This window comes from Bos grunniens, chromosome 9 (genome assembly GCF_055505025.1).
Source record: "Bos grunniens cultivar Pamir isolate PY7600 chromosome 9, Bosgru_T2T1.0, whole genome shotgun sequence".
Classification (NCBI taxonomy): Eukaryota; Metazoa; Chordata; class Mammalia; order Artiodactyla; family Bovidae; genus Bos; species Bos grunniens.
This window is the reverse complement of record NC_141173.1, coordinates 90,339,284-90,358,668: the sequence shown is the minus strand read 5'-3', so window position 1 is coordinate 90,358,668 and position 19,385 is coordinate 90,339,284. Positions and strand designations below refer to the sequence as shown.

Sequence of the window (19,385 nt, the reverse complement as noted above, 5' to 3'; positions counted from 1 at the left end):
TTTCTAAGTAATATTTTACTGTAGGCTTCCTTGCAATCCTATTTTCCCTTCTTACTAGAACTTCTCCCCACTCGTCTCAGCATCACTTTCTCTTCCATTTTTTCAGGGGGCAAAGAAACAGCAGGGATGAGTCATACCAAGACATCCATAATTGATAAGGATTAGATTTAACCCTGTCAAGATCATTGCCATTTGCTTCCTTTTAACCAGAATCAAACATTAAGCTAAAGGCATTGGTTAGGTGATAATGACTACTGAGGTTGTATTCCTCATGGGCAATAAGCTATCTGACTAGTTTAACAACAAATTTACAAAAGGAAATAAGATTTGGAAAGGAAAAATGGCCTCCAGAGTAGGGATAGAAGGAAGAGCCATGTGTGACAAAGGAGCAAAGAATTCACCCAGGAAATGTGCAATAGGATTGGTGCTGCATGGCCCGCCCTAGCCTGCTCAGGCCAAGCTGACCAGGAGATCCTAAAATTGCTCAAGTTGCCCTGGGTTGGTTTCCAGGGCCACTTCAGTACACACAACGCCGAAGTTGTACAGAGGCTACGGAAAATGTTGCCTGGACTAGATCATTTTTTAAATACCAGTCATACCATGCCTAGGTATTACTGGGTGACCTTGAACAAATCGGCTGTCTTATGAAATGGAACTATTGATAATGCCTGTTCCTAGCCACTTTGTTCACCCCACTCCAGTACTCTTGCCTGGAAAATCCCATGGATGGAGGAGGCTGGTAGGCTGCAGTCCATGAGGTCACTAAGAGTCGGACACGACTGAGCAACTTCACTTTCACTTTTCACTTTCCTGCATTGGAGAAGGAAATGGCAACCCGCTCCAGTGTTCTTGCCTGGAGAATCCCAGGGACGGGGGAGCCTGGTGGGCTGCCATCTATGGGGTCGCACAGAGTCGGACACGACTGAAGCGACTTAGCAGCAGCAGCAGCCACTTTGTTTGGGGAATTAAATGGGATAATGCACACAATCATCTCTATACCAAACTGCAAAAATTAAGAGAGTCAATGGCTGCCTCTATGTGGCCACTGTTTACAAATACTCAAATATTAAGGACCCAAAAAACCCTTTCTAGTTGTAATCTTTAAAAAAAAAAATAGGTAAAGTTTTAAAAACATACTTATTGTAGAGCTCAGTAAAACTTATTTTTATTTTGAGTGAAATGACTGTGATTTTTAAATATTACTTTAATATGAATCAAACCTCACAGCATGGAAGAATTTCTTACCAATGACCTTGTGATAAGTACTCAACTACTTTACCTCAAATGTTGGCCCTGGTCTTGAAATTCTTATATCATTAAAAGAAAATAGAAAATGAATACAAACTTAATAGAAGTTTGAAGGTCAATGGTAAAAATGACTTCAAATGTTTTCTAAGTTAAAGTCTGAATTATGCAAAATTAACTGTAAAAGCATCTTTATTCATTGATATACATAAATTGCTGTGTTAAAAGCTTTTCTAGCTATTGATATGCATGCTTTATTTATGGAAGTGAAAGTCACTCAGTTGTGTCCGACTCTTTGTAACTCTATGGACTTAGCCTGCGAGGCTCCTCTGTCCTTGGAATTCTCCAGACCAGAACGCTGGAGTGGGTAGCCTATCCCTTCTCCAGGGGATCTTCCCAACCCAGGGATCAAACCCAGGTATCCCGCACTGCAAGCGGATTCTTTACTGTCTGAGTCACCAGGGAAGCCCTTATTTAAAGAAAGGAAATAGTAGTTCAACACTTGTAGTAATCTAATAGTAAAATAACATTTTAATTTGCAGGTTGAGAGTCTTCAATCAGTTAGAAGATGAATTGAATTCTCATGAGCATGAATTATGTTGGTTGAAAGATAAAGCTAAGCAAATTGCTCAGAAAGATGTAGCCTTTGCACCTGAGGTTGACAAGGAGATAAACCGCTTAGAGGTCACCTGGAATGATACCAAAAAACTAATTCATGAAAAGTAAGTAAAAAACTTCTCAGTTTTTATTTCTAACTTCCTATTTATTTTGTGATTGGGCCACTGCCCATTGATTTGAGTTGGTCTGATCAAGAGTTTAATATCTTTTGCCATCTTAGGTATTTGCTGTCTCTTTAATAACATTAAAAATTTAGTCCTACAGAATTTTATTGAGGACGTTTTCTTGAGACAGCAATTACATGTGAAATTCGATACTTGGAAGTAAGAATCGTCAACATTTACAGGGTACCAGTAGGAGAGTCTTAACCACTGATTTTCTTTTTTTGTTTTGTTATATTTGTTTATAATTGAGGTATGATTTACATACAGTAAAATTCACCCTAAGTGTATACCCTTAAACTACAGGAGTTTAACAAACTCATATAGTTGTATAAATATCACAACTATCAAATGGTAGGAGTTACAACACCTGAAATATGCCCACATGTCTCATTGTAATCAATCCCTTCCTCACTTCCAACCCCTGGCAACTGTTGATCAGATTTCTGTCTCTGTAGTGTCTTCTTTCTTAGAATCACACATAAATGGATTCTTTCCAGTTTGAATGATTATAAATAAAGCATCTCTAAACACTCATGCTCACTTTTCGTGTGTACATCAGTTTTTACTACACTTGGTTAAATACCTTCTTTTACTTAGCACAAGTACATTGTGATGTGTATCCATAAAGTGCATTCTTTTTTTTAACAGCTGAATGATATTCCATTTACTAAGTGTACTGAAGTTGATTTTTTCACCAGTTGATAGATATTTAGGATCTTCCCAGTTTGAATTACTACAAAAGCATCTGTAGATGTTTATTTTTTATGTGTACATAATTTTTTATTATACTGTAGACTATTAATGTAGACTTTAAAAAATATAATCCTGCTGCACAAACTATTCTGTGTTATTAAACATTCTCTAAATTGTGATTTGGTAGAGGTTGCATGGTATTCAATTACAAGAGTGTATCACAATTTATTCAGTTATTGGCCCATTTTTAACTTTGGGGTTATTTCTAATTTTTCTCCTATTATAAATAATGGTTTAAAGAATAGAATTGAACCCAAATCTTAGTGCACACCTTTTTCTTTGGAAAAATACCTGGATTAAAAATTGTTTGCTCAAAGGCATTTTAGTCTTTTAAACAAAAACTATTTCATATTTTAGCCATTCTCAGGGGACTCATAGTCAATGAAAATTTGCATAATTTAAATGGAAAAGAAAATCTCATGTGAACTTTAATTATTGGGAAGTATTTTTTCTTTGTTTTGTGTTTTGTCTTTTTCTGTCGCAGGGAGGCAGGTGGGTTTTCTTCCCTACAACATATAACTAGGAAGTAATTAAATCCTAGAAAAAAATTTTTTTAATTAGCAAATTTTTTTTTACTTTTTGGAATTATTTTATTGATGTCTGAGTTCCTTACTAGACTATAAGCTTTTTTCAAACCTAAATATTTTTATTTCATACTGGGGCATAGCAGATTAACAATGTTGTGATAGTTTCAGGTGAACAGTGTAGGGACTCAGCCGTACATACACATGTATCCATTCTCCCCCAAACCCCTTCCCATCCAGGCTGCCACACAACATCGAGTAGAGTCCCATGTGCTATAGTAGAGTTCCTTGCTGGTTATCGATTTTGAATATAGCAGCGTGTACATGACCTTCCCAGACACCCTAACTATCCCTTCCCCCAGCAACCTTAAATTTGTTTTCTGTGAGTTTCTTTCTGTTTTGTAAGTAAGTTCATTTGAAGAAAATTTTTTTAAATTTAGCAGACTTTGTTTTAATGGCTGTGGCTAATGGCTGTGTGGATTCTTCATTCGTGGAGAACATTTTGGACACTAGAGTTGTCAGACTGACCAGAATGCTTTTGGCCTCAGTTCAGTAAAAATATGGTTTTCCCTTCATTCCAGCATTTATCAGAATACAGCTATACAGTTATGTATCAGGTCAATCACAGGGAACTCTTCTCGATACTGATATGTGACAATAAATGATGTATTTTCTTAATTGTTATAGCCAGGGTCAATGCTGTGGACTTATTGATTTAATGAGAGAGTATCAGAATTTGAAGTCAGCCATAACAAAAGTCCTAGAAAATGCCAGCAATGTGATTGCAACCAGAACTACTGTAAAAGATCAGGAAGACCTTAAGTGGGCTTTATCAAAGGTAATAATTCATAATATATTTATTTTTTAGAATTTTTAGTAGATTTGTTTTTTACTCATAATGCATTCTCTTTTCGACTCTTGAAAGTATATTTAGAGATAGCTAATTCATGCTGACAAGCTCAACCTTTATTTTTTATGAGTACTTATATCCTAGGATCCTAGCAATTCGAGAAAATTATATATTTTTTTCATTATTATCACTGGTTTCTGCATAAGGTCAACCACAAATTAAATTTCTTAAAGGCAAATGATTCTAAATTCTTGACTTATTACTGGCTGTTTTATTAACTAAGGAAACATTTATGTCCACAGCATGAAGCTGCCAAGAATGAAATGTGTAATAAACAGAAAGATTTGGATAACTTTACCAGTAAAGGAAAACAGTTGCTGTCTGAGCTGAAAAAAATTCACAGTGGTGATTTCATCGTGGTGAAAACAGACATGGAAAGCACAGTGGACAAATGGCTAGATGTAAGCTCATCCCCTCGATTCTATGAATAGTTTGCGTGTGTGGTCATTTCAGTCGTGTCCAGCTCTATGACCCTATGCATTGTAGCCCGCCAGGCTCCTCTGGCCATGGGATTCACCAGGCAAGAATACTGGAGTGGGTTGCCATGCTTTCCTCCAGAGGATCTTCCCAACCCAGGGATTGAAGCCGGGACTCCTGCATTGCAGGCAGATTCTTTACTGCTGAGCCACCGGGGGAAGATGAATAATTTAAATATTTACATTTTTCAATCACATTTTTTGGGCAAAGGATTATTTAGAAATGTGACTTTCATTGTTAACTTTTAATACTAAATTCAAAATCATGCCCTAAAGGAAAATAGTTTACATAGAATTTATACATCGTTAAAAATTTGTTTTGTTAAAACTTATTGGCAGATTTTCTAGAATTTCACATAATAGCTTCAATCATAACATATTAATAACTTTGTCTTTCTTTTACACACTCTGGGGTCATGGATAAAATAGAAGAATAATTTATAAACATCTTTCAGGATATTAAACCATAATAAAATAGAGTAATAAGACTGTGATTGTGCATGAAAAACACTGGAATTTACGTCCTTGGCTTTTAGTTCTTGCTGTCGTTTGTTAGCCGTGTGCCTGTGCTATACGAGAAGATACTTGATTTCTCTGGAGCTCTACATCAATCTATACATGTTTTACATTGCTTTCCAGCACATAAATCCTGTGATTCTGTTACCCCTGCCCTGTTATTTTAGTATCTAGGTTCATAAGTTTAAGCTACAGTGGGTTCCCTCACTTAAGCTAAATTACTGAGGTTAGATATTGATATTTGCATATTATAATGAGATAATTTAGGGACTTGGGAAAACTTTATCTGCCTACACTTTTAAAAAATGGCATTCTTAGGACTTCCCTCGTGGTCCCAGGGTTAAGACTCTGCACTTCCAATACAAGGGGCATGGGTTTTATCACTATAGAGAACTAAGATCCTGTATGTCACATGGCACGGCCAAAAAATAAAAAATAAAATGGCATTCTTAGTATAACAAGAATCGTTAAATTGTCAAACAGTAATACTTTAACCATGCAGAGTGTGTTGCTCTCTTACGTATTTACTTATTCTATAAATATATCCAAGTCTAATTATGCACACTTTTATATCTCAGCATTGCAAGTAACAACAACAACAACAACAAATTTTCACAAACCTTTGTTTTTCTGTCAGAATAGGAATGAAGCACAGACATATTTATTACTTCAGTGACCAGAGAGCGTCTTAAAGCTTTGGATTTAATGATAAGGTCTTTCTTTTCTATCCCAGATATCAGAGAAGATTGAGGAGAACATGGACAGGTTGAGGGTGAGCCTGTCTATCTGGGATGACATACTTACAAGTAAAGATGAGATCGACGGATGGTCAAACCATTCTGTTCCACAGCTGACCGAAAGCATCAGCAACCTGAATGACAGCCTTAGAGCAGAAGAATTCCTGAAAGAATTTGAGGTAAAATGATTACAACCTTCCTATGTGAGCTCATGGTACATCATTGACCAGAATATGAAAACAACTGTCTTTTGTAATTGCTTTCAGGACACCTACTATATTCAATATTTTGTAATAACCTATATGAGAAAGTAATCTTAAAAATAGATACATATGAATGTACAACTGAATCACTGCTGTACACTTGAAACTAACACGACATTGTAAATCAACTGTACTTCAGTTTTTAAAAAAAGAAAACAGACCACTGGGGAGAAAAAGTTAATTCTTCCTTTCAAGACAGATATGAGTGTAATAAAACTGTTAATTATCATTTGCTGTTTCCTTGAATGTTGAATAGACTACTGATACGAGAGGGGTTTTCTTTTGTGTGTCTTTACCATTTCTTAATTGGGGCTCTTTTACTTAAAGTATTAATAGACTAGTAAAGATTCATAGAATCTATATTTTGTCCCATTCTTCTGAGATTATGGCACCTTCCTATCAGAGAATCAGATGGAAAGTGTTTGTAACCTAATAATATTTATTATGTATTCTTTCTTCATTCAAACAAAATGTTAACTGAACAGTCACCACGCCCCGATCACTTACGTTAGGTGCTAGATTCTTCCACTGGCTTTTCAGAAATAGAAGAAAAGTGGAGACTGGAGTGTCACAGGCTTCCACGGAAAGTAGGCTTCTAAAGTTCTGGTCATCAATTTAATAACTCATTTTATTCCCATTTCCTGCATTCATGTATTCATCCCTTCATCAGATTCCCAATGAGTGCCTAAAATATGACAGGCACTGTTTTAGACATTAAGAATTTACTACTAAAACAAAGTTACTGCCCTCACGGTATTCACAGTATTTGCATTACGACACATATCTTATGTAAACTGTCAAGAAGTAACTGGGCCATGATGAAAAATGAAGCAAGGTAAAAGGAAATAGAGTAATCAGAGGTAACCTGCCTCACAAAGCATGGGACTGACTGTGCCCTTGGTGAGAGAAGAGAAGTCCACATTCTGTCCTCAGGACTGCAGCCCAGGGCCTGGCACATGCTTGGACCTTGACAGACACATGAAAAGTGACTGCAGTCTGAATGAAATGTAGTTGAATCATCTGTATGTCCTAAGTTATCACCTGTCTTTGACCCCAAGAACATTTTATAGATTATCCCTATTTCTAAAACCAAACAAATAGAAGAAATGATTCAGACTAAAAGTACAGTCAGGAGAGGGATCGCACAGCCTGTTTAGGTGTTATCTTCGATGTTAAATTAATGCAACAGCTCAAACAGTGGTGTGTGCTAGAGTACAGCTTGCATCAGCTCACAAAAGTCAACTGTTACATTTTCAGGAATTTTGCAAGCCAGTGCTAAACACAATCATTATTTAAAATTAAGATGTAGGGACTTCTCTGCTGGTCCAGTAGTTAAGGTTCTGCCTTGCAATGCAGGAGACATAGGTTTGATCCCTAATCGGAGAACTATTATAAGATCCCAAATGCTGCGGAGCAGCTAAGCCCAAGAGCCAGAACTACTGAGCCTGAGTGTTCTGGAGCCCATATGCTGCCACTGGTGAGCCTTCAGGCCACAACTAGAGAGTCCATGCACTGCAAGGAAGGATTCTACATGACTCAACAAAGATCCCATGTGCAGCAATTAAGGCGCCCGTGCTGCCAAGTAACTAAATATAAAAAAGTTAAATTGTAAATAGCTATATCAACCTCAGATACACAGATGACACCACCTTTATGGCAGACAGTGAAGAACTAAAGAGCTTCTTCATGAAAGTGAAAGAGGAGAGTGAAAAAGTTGGCTTAAAACTCAGCATTCAGAAAACAAAGATCATAGCATCCGGTCCCATCACTTCATGGCAAATAGATGGGGAAACAATGGAATCAGTGAGAGACTTTCTTTTCTTGGGCTCCAAATTCACTTCAGATGGTGACTGCAGCCATGAAATTAACAGACACTTGCTCCTTGGAAGAAAAGTTATGACCAACCTAGACAGCATGTTAAAAAGCAGAGACATTACTTTACCAACAAAGGTCCATGTAGTCAAAGCTATGGTTTTTCCAGTAGTCATGTATGGACTATAAAGAAAGCTGAGCACTGAAGAATTGATGCTTTTGAACTGCGGTGTTGGAGAAGACTCTTGAGAGTCCCTTGGACTACGAGGAGATCCAACCAGTCCATCCTAAAGGAAATCAGTCCTGAATGTTCATTGGAAGGACTGATGCTGAAGCTGAAACTCCTATACTTTGGCCACCTGATGCAAAGAACTGACTCATTGCAAAAGACCCTGATGCTGGGAAAGATTGAGGGCAGGAGGAGAAGGGGACGACAGAAGATGAGATGCTTGGATGGCATCACCGACACAATGGACATGAGTTTAAGTAGGCTTCGGTGGTTAGTGATGGACAGGGAAGCCTGGCATGCTGCAGTCCATGGGGTCACAAAGAGTTAGACACAACTGAGCGACTGAACTGAACTGATATTAGTAAAGAACTGTATTAAAAGTGAAAGCAATAAATTCTTAAAACTTATCACTTCCTCATTACTTTTCAGCAATTATCTCAGTTCTGAAGTAACTGACATTCATTATATAATGAAAATACTGTAGAATATGTGGAACTACATGGTACTTCCAGCTCCTTGTGCTATGGCATCATGTTGTAGCTCAAAATGGTGGTAAATGCTGTAAATCAGGGCCAGTTGTTCAACGAGTCTGGAGGACGCTCCTGCTGCTCACCTCTGGGATACAGGGAGCCAGTGGGCGTCAGCCACATTCACAGTGTCAGATCTGGTCACTCACAGAGATCAGCTTTTTATGTTACTCTCTGTGGTGCACCAGTTAATAAGATTAGTGAACTGGATTCAGCTCGGTGCCTAACAGTTTCGTTGCTGCAGTGCAGGAAATGAAGGGGAGGTATGTGTGTGTGACCCCTTCATTGCCCAGGCTGCTCCTGGGGAAGGCCAGTGGGCCTGACAGGAAATTTCTTCCTGGGTGAAAAAACTGCTTTCTAGATTGAAGACATCAGGAGGTTTGTTAGTGTCTACAAAGCACCACAACACCACATTTCAGTTGAAAGGGACACTTTACTATATGTTCCTTCAGGGGTCCATTGCCTGGAGAATTCCATGGAGAGTGGCGCCTGACAGGCTACAGTCCATGGGATCGCAAAGAGTCGGACACGACTGAGCAGATAATACTTTCACTTTCGTGGGTCCAGATAAATAATGAAGTTTCCAAGCATCTAATTTGTTCCATGATCATCTCTGGTTATTCTTTCTTCTTCTTGTGTTAGTGTTGACGGGAGGAAAAAAAAGAAGGCAAAAGGCAAAATGTTAGATGTCAATTCCTAATTAACCTGAATTCTGTTTTAACACCCTTGAAATTTCTAATTGAAGCATTTCTTCAATTACTGTAGACTGTATTACATATATTATACATATTATATTACATATATATTACATTATCGGAGAAGACAGTGGCACCCCACTCCAGTACTCTTGCCTGGAAAATCCTATGGATGGAGGAGCCTGGTAGGCTGCAGTCCGTGGGGTCACTAAGAGTCGGACACGACTGAGCGACTTGATATATATGTAATACATACTATATTACATATAGTCTACAGTAATGAAGAGGCACTCCTGAAATGCTTCTCTAAGACTTAAATGCTGCCATAGTAGCCAATGATATTAATGCTAATAAGTAAACGACAGTTAGTCTGCTGAAAATTCCCTCTGACTCAAGACTTTCGGTTAGTGTTTCATTTTTTCCAGAAGTTTTTATTTTCCCCAATAAAAGAGGGTGGGAAGAAAGTTCCGCATACTCCCTCACATTCCCAGTGAAAGTTAATGGTGATATTTTTCCACATTCACAAATAATGAGAATCCTCAGAAAATGGAGCAGAATTTTGGTTTTTGTTTTGTTTTTACCCTGGGTTAAAGTTGGGTCTTTTTGACAGAGTTAATGCTTGAAATCATGAAATGCCAAGTAAAACATGTCATTCATTGTATGACATGTAATTAGTTGATAAGTTATGTTTTTCCCCTTTGTCTTTTACCTGGCAGTCTGAAGTTAAAAAGAAAGCTTTGAGATTGGAAGAACTTCATTCTAAAGTTAATGATCTTAAAGAATTAACTAAAAATCCAGAAACACCTCCAGACCTTCAGGTAAGCACTCCATCAAGTTTGTAATAACTCTATATGCTATTAATATAAATTCTCAAAAAAGTGCATGTATATGTGTGTGTACATTCTTATTGTTATCACTGTCATAATTCCAAGCAGACACATAGACCTTATCAGACATGAGAGTTAAAATATAGCATCTTTAGAATTCCTAGTGCTAGTTCCAACCCAAATATTATAATAAGATTAGTTCTTTTTTTCCTTACTAAATTTTGGAAGTCATAGCATTCAGCTTTCCTCAAGGACCATTTTAAGTCTAGACAGAAACAGAAACCATGTTTATGAATATTGATATCCTAATTCATATTTTTCTAATCCTTCTTACTGAATAATTGCATTTGGAGGGATTACCATCACAATGTCTCCCTTCATTCCTCAAGGCTCTTTAGATGGCATAAATCCACAGGTACTGGAGGCAGGCCAGGCAGACGGGGTTTGACCAGGAACCAGGGATGCTTCAGTGAGGGAGCTTGGGCACAGCCAGCACCAGTTCTCAGGGCCAGCGGTTCTAACTCATTACTCTAAGCTATTTGTTGCTGCTTTCATTTTCTCTACATTTTCTCTCTTCCTATATTGCCTTTCTCCTTTTTCTACTGTTCCTTACTAACCCATCAACCTTGTTTGATCACCTGTACTTTTGCTCTGGCCCAAGACCATTTTATCTATCAGTTAGTTATATCGGTGGATGATATACTTGTACCAGAAGGTTAGATGCTTCACCTGAAGCAAGAATAGGCAAAAGGGGTGCTGATAACCAGCAAAATTAAATCGGAGAGCTTGTGCTTATCAAGGGCATAAACGGACAACAGTTGGATTTTGGCAGAGTGAAGATGGAGGCAGGGTTTTGAGAGAGAGCTACTGTTGTGCTCTGTTTTCTCTCTTTCACACACACATGCACACACACACACTCCTACCCATGCCCATGGAGGAGATGTGGAGGTCCCTGCACCTTACCTCAAAATGGAAAGGATTTCACTGATACTGTCTGGAGAGCATGACATGTGCCCTGTGCAGTTGGCAGACACAGGAGACTAGTATCTAATCCCCCACAAAAAACCTTAAGGGCGGGAGACAGGCTGGCTGACTGCTGATGTGTTTGCCAAGGATACATGATTGTTTTGAGTGGCCTACATCTCAGAGTCACCTGGGGTGAAATGCCAGTGTGTGACCTCTGGCCCGGAAGTGAATGATGAAAGAGAAGAGCTTCAGTGTGGGCATCTCAGGGTCCTGCAGAGAATTTCTGCAGGCTTAAGAGGCTTTCTGGATGATGAACAGGCCTCAGCAGCAGGGAGTTAGAGATCCTAAGGCTGCATAAGGAGGAAGTACAGAACCTGAGAGGAATGTGTTGCCTGTCTCTGGGGAACTTCAGCAGGAGAGGGCAGCAGTGAGGGGAGCCTCAGAAAGCCCCATATGAGGCCTGTGACAGGAGTGAATGTGAACTCACCCAGCCCAGAAAGCAGAGAGGCCAGCTCCCAGCGGTGGTCACCACTGTCCTGCCTGTCCCAGCCTGCAGGTGTCAAAGGCTGTTCAAAGTGGAGGAGTAGGGAAGAAAGACAAAAAAAGGCACCTGGCCCCTTTTTCTGCTGGAGGCTTCATGTTTGCAACAGGTCTGAATAGAGGATAAGAAAAAAATCTCTAAGTTTACCTTCAAAGTTTTGATTATTAAATCAGCCTGATGTTCTCAGTGTGGAGTTGAAACTGCTTTGCAGTTGACCAGGATTATAAACCCTTTTATTGTTATGTGTGGGAAAGTCCAGGGCTTCCCAAAATCAGTCATCCAGGGAGGAGAGAAGAATTAACTTCAGTGAATATTTTAAACGGGAGAGGACATGGCTTCATGATAGAATCCCAAAGTGGTGTTTGTTCAAACTACCTCAGGGTGAAAAATATGTGTTTCCCTGGGAGAATGAAGAGCAGGTTTTTGGTCACCAACTTGGTAGCTCTGTGTAGGTCTAGTTCTGTTTTGAAATGAGATCTTGTGGATTTCCTGGAATCTCAGTCAAAACTTCCACTTTAAAAACCCAGTATTAACTGTAATCCTCACTGTTTCCATTTCCCCATTACTCAAGATATTTGGCAACTTGAAACCACTGATTTTCCTCTTAAAAAAGTTGAATTAGCATCCTTGGTGAGGCTTCTGTGATTTTTACTGTTAAGCTGCGCATGAACAGAATCCCTACTGAACAAGGGCTCTGGTCTTTACAGATTTTAATGAAATCTCACTTTATGTTTTAGTTTATAGAAGCTGACTTAAGGCAGAAACTGGAGCATGCCAAAGAAATTACTGAAGAAGCAAAAGGAACCTTGAAAGAATTCACTGCTCAGAGTGCACAAGTGGAGAAGTTTATTAATGACACGGCAACTTGGCTGACAAAATTAGAAGAATCGTTGATGAACTGTGCCCAAACGGAGACTTGTGAAGGGCTGAAAAAAGTGAAGGTAAGTCATAAACTATCACTAAGTCTTTACCTTTCAATAGTAATATTAATTCTCCTGCTTTTCAGTGACTATAATATAAATGTAACCTCTGTTATGTTACCCATATTAGCACCAAACCAACTAATTCATAATATAGGAGACAGCAAAGTAACAGATGGAGAATTGAATGGAGGTGGTAAGAAACTAAACACGAATATTCTAAAAATGGAAAGCATGCATTGCTATAGGGCCTGCTCAAAGATTGTACTTGTTAATATATAATACATATTTTTTAGTAAAAAGGTGGGAGCCTATAGAAGAACTGTTTGAATTTCTACAAATTTTCAAACTTGAATGCCTAATAGTTTTTCATCACTTAATTATTTTTATTGGTCAGCATGACTGCTTTCGTACTGAGAAGGATCTATGTTTTAAAAATGGTTGAGAAAATGATATATGTAGTTTGTGCTCTTTTAGCATATTTTCTTACTGTTCTTGAGACTAAGGACATATACTTCTAAAATTTGCTACTGGTGCTTTTGGTATGGCCTGTGATCCTAAAACAAAGGCCAAGTAACCCAGGGAAAAATGTGAATGCAGGAGGCTGACTCTATTAATAGTTTCTAATCAACCAACTAAACCCAAGATTCTGGGCTGGAATCCACAGAAGATCTTTTCAGTTTGTTTTAAATCCTAGACTATAACCCAAATCCTACCTATCTCTCAACAGCTGTTTACAGGTGTAGACAAAATTGTATACATTATTGACTGGATTTCAACAACGTCACTTTCCAAAAAACATTCCAGAGTGTGGTAGATGAGATATTTCTCTTGAATGTAATGAATATCCTTCATGGCATACTTTTATTCTTAGGACATACAAAAAGAACTTCAGAGTCAGCAAAGCAACATCAGTATGACCCAGGAAAATCTCAATAGCTTGTGCCGCAAGTACCACTCAGTGGAGCTGGGGAGCCTGGGCAGTGCAATGACGGGGCTGATAAAGAGACACGAGGCTGTGAGCCAGTCCTGCTCCAAGACACAGGCCAGCCTTCAGGATTCTCTGGAAAAACACTTCAATGGTGAGTTCCGACAGGCCCTAGCATGAGTAGTTTGTTTACAAGACATAGTCCAAACCAAATGCTGCCTAGAAACGGCCAGAAAACTTTCCACAAGAGTAGCATTTTAAATGTGTGTCTGCATTGAGATTTGAGCAAGAAAATTATTGTGGTTGGGCTCTCACTGTTGGCAGGATTCTTCTTCTTTATCCCTAAGAAAGTAGGAGTCTGCCATCTTGATGAATCTGAACTTCATGTGGATTTTCTAAGTAGAGCTCCTTTGTGTGGAAAATGACTCCCACTGCTCTGAGGAAATGACACAGTAAGCTTGGATATTAGGAGAGCCTATAAAACAGCAGGACTGTAATTCAGGGAACTGTTGGTCATTTATGTCCCTGATTGGCCTCCAGCACTGCTGTGCCTCTGCTTTGGTGTCGATGTGTGACGCTCTAAGTCAGCATGGTGGGCAGGGCAGATGGTTCCTCCCTTTGCCGTAGAAATGGCTTTAACACCTCAAGAGCACTGCTTACTCTTACATAGTCAGGCAATTATCTTTCTTCACCAAGAGAAAAAAAACACACAATGGGAAATCAAATATGTCAGGAATACAAATTTCTTTTCAGTCTTACGTCTCAGGTAATTTCTCAGTTCTACCATGAGACGTCACGGTTGTAGGTCATACTGTATTATATTCTATACTATTATTAATATTGTTTTCTTTCTGGAACGTGTTGTAAGGCAGGATGTAATGGGCTGATCACCAGAAGTAATTCATTGTGGTCATCCTGGAAGCTCTTTGAATGTTTTCTATGTGTTCCTTATTTTTGTTACTTTCCATAGAGTCTATGCAGTTATTCCAAGAATGGTTTTCTGGAATAAAGGCAGCAGCAAAGGAATCATCAGATAGAACTGGGGACAGCAAGGTTCTGGAGGCAAAGCTCCGTGATCTTCAGGTATGCAAGCTGGTGCTACTTTTTCCTAAATTGCCTTCAAGTGCCTTCAGGTCAGACCTAAACCATCTATTTCCCCAAACCTTCTTTTCTTCTCACTTTTCTTCTTCCCTAACAGAATTAGATTTCTTGGGTCAAAAAGAGATAGGAAGTATGAAAAGTAAGTTGATAAAAATGTTAGAATTTCATTCATGTTGATGTAAGGCAGAAATCAAACCAATATTGTAAAGCAATTATCCCTTGATAATATATAAAATATTGAAATATGTTGAAAATGTATAAATTTTTTAAAAAGTTAAAATTTCAGAATTTCTAGATCCCATTCCTCTCTTTGTTAGTCTATTACTCAGTCTTCGGCAGTCATTCAGAACTACACCTAATTTTAGTTTTTATGGCAGTAAAAGCATAAATAATTGTATCTATTTTACATCATTGTCATGAAGAAGTTTTAAACAGAAGACATGGCTTGTGTTTTTTTTAATAACCTAGCATCTGAATTTGGAGCTAGGATATATTCAAATAAAAGCAATAGATATTGTAGGTTTTAAAGGTGTGACAGACAATGAAAAATGTATAAATTTTGGTAAGGGAGGGCCACTGTGCAGCAACATTAAGAATGATTGTCAGGAGCCTAAGTTCAAATTAAGTTTTGGCCAAGTTTTTCAAATGGTTAATTTGAGCAAAGCACTGTGTTAAGTATTATAAAAATATTTTTTTTTAAAATTAATGGGGGAAAACATTAATGAGGAATATAAGGATTTTGTGGTTTAATGGGTGATGTGATGGGAATTATGTAGATAACTCATTAGCAGCCAGGGAGGAAGATCATTGTAATACAGGAAGCTGGTTTTGCTGGAGGCATGGTGAATTCAGATGTGGAGCTGGGTTCTTTAAAGCTTGAAATGCAGAGGATCTCCATGAAGCAAAGTCTGAGTGACAGTCACAAATACCTCTGTGGAGCTCAGAGTGGAGGCAAGACCAGCATAGTGGTTCTGGACTTTTTTTGCTCAGTTGAAGCCATGCCCATGTATATGATCTTCCAAGGAAGAGGTGCATACCAAGAAAAGCAGGGATCTGAGCACAGGATTTTGTGTGCAGTGTGAGTCAGACAAGGAGGCAGGGTGGAGACAATTAACCAATTGAAAGATGTCACATTAACCGTTTGAAGGAGTGGAGGCTGGACCAGGTTGAGATGGTGAGAATGGAGAGGGACTGACTGAGAGCAGACCTTGATGAGAGCATCCTTCTTTCCTGCTCGATGTTGCTTGCAGTTGGTCCTCAGCGGTTCCAGTGACTGGCTGGCACCATCCTCCATTCTCAGTCTTGACTGTATCCAATTATATACATCATTCTCACTGAAGCTTATTAAAAGCCTTCTTCCTTTGAGCTGTTTTTCTTCTCTTGCTTTACTTTCTCAGGTCAGAGTTGTAATTAATCCTCCTATGCAGTAGGATCTTTGAATAATAGCAAATGCTTTGTATTACCTTTGTTTCCCGAAACAGAACATTCTGGACTCGGTCAGTGATGGACAGAGCAAGCTTGATGCGGTGACCCGAGAAGGACAAACTTTGTATGCACATTTATCTAAACAAATTGTCAGTAGCATTCAGGAACAAGTTACAAAAGCTAATGAAGAGTTTCAGGCATTTCTGAAACAGTGCCTGAAAGACAGACAGGCGCTACAAGACTGTGCTTTGGAACTTGGGAGGTAAGTTTTTTCAACAGGTATAGATTTCATCATGCACGGACTATTTCTTCAGTGATTTAAAGTAAAGAGGCATTGGGAATAAACAAAAAATATTTTAAATTGTGAGTTTAAATTATAATGTTTTGACTTTAAGTACGTGTTCATACTAGGACAGTAACTGATTGTTCAAACTCTGATGGTATCATTTGGCTTTATTTTCTATACAGAAAAAGAAAGGAATTATATTCACTAATGATTATGAATGACATAAATGTATGTACTTTTTGTCTGTTTGGCTAACTCTAGATATTAGAATTTTGACACCCAAATTTTTGATTATCCAAGTCCTTTCCTCACTGTGTCTACTTCAGTGAGGTTGGAATTATGGCAGAAAACACTTATTATATTTCTCTGAATCAAGATTCCAATCAGGAAGCTATATCAACAGGGCTGGATATAAAATTAGAAAAAATATTCTGTTGCTAAGAAAGGAAAGATGTCAGTATAATCAAAATGCCTTTTTTTGGTTGGAGGTATTTGCCTGACTTTTGTCAAGGTTTCTTAGAGAATTTACAGTGTTTTTTTAAAACTTAAGAACCCTAGAGTCTTGTGCCATATTCAAATCCCTGTAAGATACAAAGACCCAGAGATGACTTTCCTTCCTGTTCCAAGGGCTTCCACGGCCCCATTTTTCCACTGGCCCCAATTCAGGGTCTTTGTAGTAAGATGTAAAGTTAAGTGCACACAGGCATGGAAATGTAATCTTAATTACCAGCTATAATTATCAAGATAGAGTGCTTCTTTTTCTGCTTGGATCTCAAGAAAAATGTCCAGAATTTGTCATTTTGTTACTGAAATAAGTGATTATTTGAATGGGATTATTGTCAAATTTTCTACTCTGCTTGAAAATCCATGAGATCTTAATTGCCATAGACATTGTTGACCTCAATATTATAATTTATTTATTATAATGAACATATAAGAATTTCTCTAACGTGTTTTGTTCTTTTCTTTAGCTTTGAAGATCAGCACAGAAAACTGAACTTATGGATCCATGAAATGGAAGAAAGATTAAGTACAGAAAACTTAGGAGAGAGCAAGCAACACATTCCTGAGAAGAAAAACGAAGTCCATAAAATTGAAATGTTTCTGGGAGAACTGTTGGCTGCAAGGTAGGATGCGGAAGTGGAATAGATGCTTTTCTTACTAGCAAATGTTTGCTTGTCTGGTTGGTTGGTTGGTTGGTTATTCGGGTTGGTTGTTGGCTGGTTAGATGGTTAGTTGGGGTGGTGATGTTTCTATACCTAGTACACAAATGATTGTATAGTGTTTCCATGGCAGTGTGGTGATCTGGAGAGAGTATTGGGTTGGAGGTAAAGAGCTGAGCTCCACTGCAGTTATATCTCCCTTTGTTCAACAAATTGGACAGGCCACTCATTTCCTGTATTTCTTGATATTAGCTTTTAAACATTGAGAATAATAATAAATACATTTTCCTCCCAGAGGTTATTATAAGGATATAAGGTGATTATAAAAATACCCTTCATTTACAAAATAACACTATAGACCCCAAATTCCATATATTTCTCACAGACTTCAGCCTCCAAGATTATTTCCAATCCACCATATCCTCATAATATTGTTAGTAAAGCAAAAGGTATTGTCATGAAGTCTGACTGCCCTAGAGATTCATTTTCTTCACTGCAGTATTTGTCTTCTCATTGCTTGTCAACTGAGCAAATGTTTCCGGTTCCTTCTCAGGCAGTTCTCTGGCCTGTGCTTTGGACTCCACTTTCATGGCTTTGCTCCCTCAATTCACACTGCACCACTGGCATTTTCAGTTGCTTCATTGAAATTGTTGCACTGGAAGATAGAACACTTTTCACTAGGGGAGGGAAGCTTGGCCCAAAACTCTGTCTGACTGTTGCTTTGGTCCTACCTCTGTGAACCTTTTGGAGAAGGCGATGGCACCCGACTCCAGTACTCTTGCCTGGAAAATCCCGTGGACGGAGGAGCCTGGTAGGCTTCAGTCCATGGGGTCACGAAGAGTTGGACACGACTGAGCGACTTCACTTTTACTTTTCACTTTCATGCATTGGAGAAGGAAATGGCAACCCACTCCAGTGTTCTTGCCTGGAGAATCCCAGGGATGGCAGAGCTTGGTGGGCTGCCATCTACGGGGTCGCACAGAGTCAGACACGACTGAAGTGACTTAGCAGCAGCTGTGAACCTTTACCATGGGGCAAACACGTTGTTGATTTTGTTACTGAATTCAGGTTAAGCTGCTCATACTCAAGAATCTAAGAACGAGAGACAAGTATTGAATAAAAGGAAAGATGGCTTTATTGAGGCACCTGGAAATTCTGGCAAGAAGGTGGACTCATGTCCCAAAGAACCAATCCCCACTGCTGATTATAGAACAGATTTTAAAGGAAAACTTGAAGGGTGGGCAGGCAGAGACTACAAGCAGAACAAAACAGTTAGCTTTGAGAATCATCTTGAAACTGGTCATTTAGTGGTCTGGTCAGCATCATCTTGATTGTTTTAAGCACAGTTAATCTTCAGTTCTAAGGTCAGTTTGTTATCAGTACCTTGAAGTCAGTTCCTGGAATTGTGCAAGCCACATATTCAGTATTGCTCAAGACAGAGCATCTTATGTCATGACTACAGTCTGGTCATCATGTGCTGTGCTTAGGTGCTCAGCCGTGTGCAACTCTGCGACCCCATGGACTGTAGCCCACCAGGCTCCTCTGTCCATGGGGATTCTCTAGGCAAGAATTCTGGAGTGGGTTGCCATTTTCTTCTCCAGGGGATCTTCCCAATGCAGAGATCAAACCCCGGTTTCCTGCACTGCAGGAGGATTCTTTCCATCTTAGCCACCAGGGAGGCCCAGGAATACTGGAGTGGGTAGCCTATTCCTTTGCCAGGGGAATTTCCCAGCCCAGGAAACAAACTGGGGTCTCCTGC

The 19,385-nt window shown here is 38.8% G+C and overlaps 1 protein-coding gene across 20 annotated transcripts in view; it reads left to right on the top strand.

The window, feature by feature from the left end:
* The window catches only part of SYNE1 (spectrin repeat containing nuclear envelope protein 1), a 500,805-nt gene that overhangs the window by 211,055 nt on the left and 270,365 nt on the right, over window positions 1–19,385 (top strand). For all 20 annotated transcript variants that reach the window (XR_015133337.1, XM_086318390.1, XM_086318389.1 and 17 more), the window contains 10 exons: window positions 1,788–1,967; window positions 3,992–4,142; window positions 4,457–4,615; window positions 5,940–6,122; window positions 10,186–10,287; window positions 12,541–12,744; window positions 13,598–13,805; window positions 14,622–14,734; window positions 16,234–16,439; window positions 17,435–17,590. Coding sequence is in view for 19 of the 20 variants with exons in the window: in XM_086318390.1 (XP_086174516.1) it covers window positions 1,788–1,967; window positions 3,992–4,142; window positions 4,457–4,615; window positions 5,940–6,122; window positions 10,186–10,287; window positions 12,541–12,744; window positions 13,598–13,805; window positions 14,622–14,734; window positions 16,234–16,439; window positions 17,435–17,590 (1,662 nt within the window). In the remaining variant the exon portion in view is untranslated. The remainder of the gene's footprint in view (window positions 1–1,787; window positions 1,968–3,991; window positions 4,143–4,456; window positions 4,616–5,939; window positions 6,123–10,185; window positions 10,288–12,540; window positions 12,745–13,597; window positions 13,806–14,621; window positions 14,735–16,233; window positions 16,440–17,434; window positions 17,591–19,385) is intronic.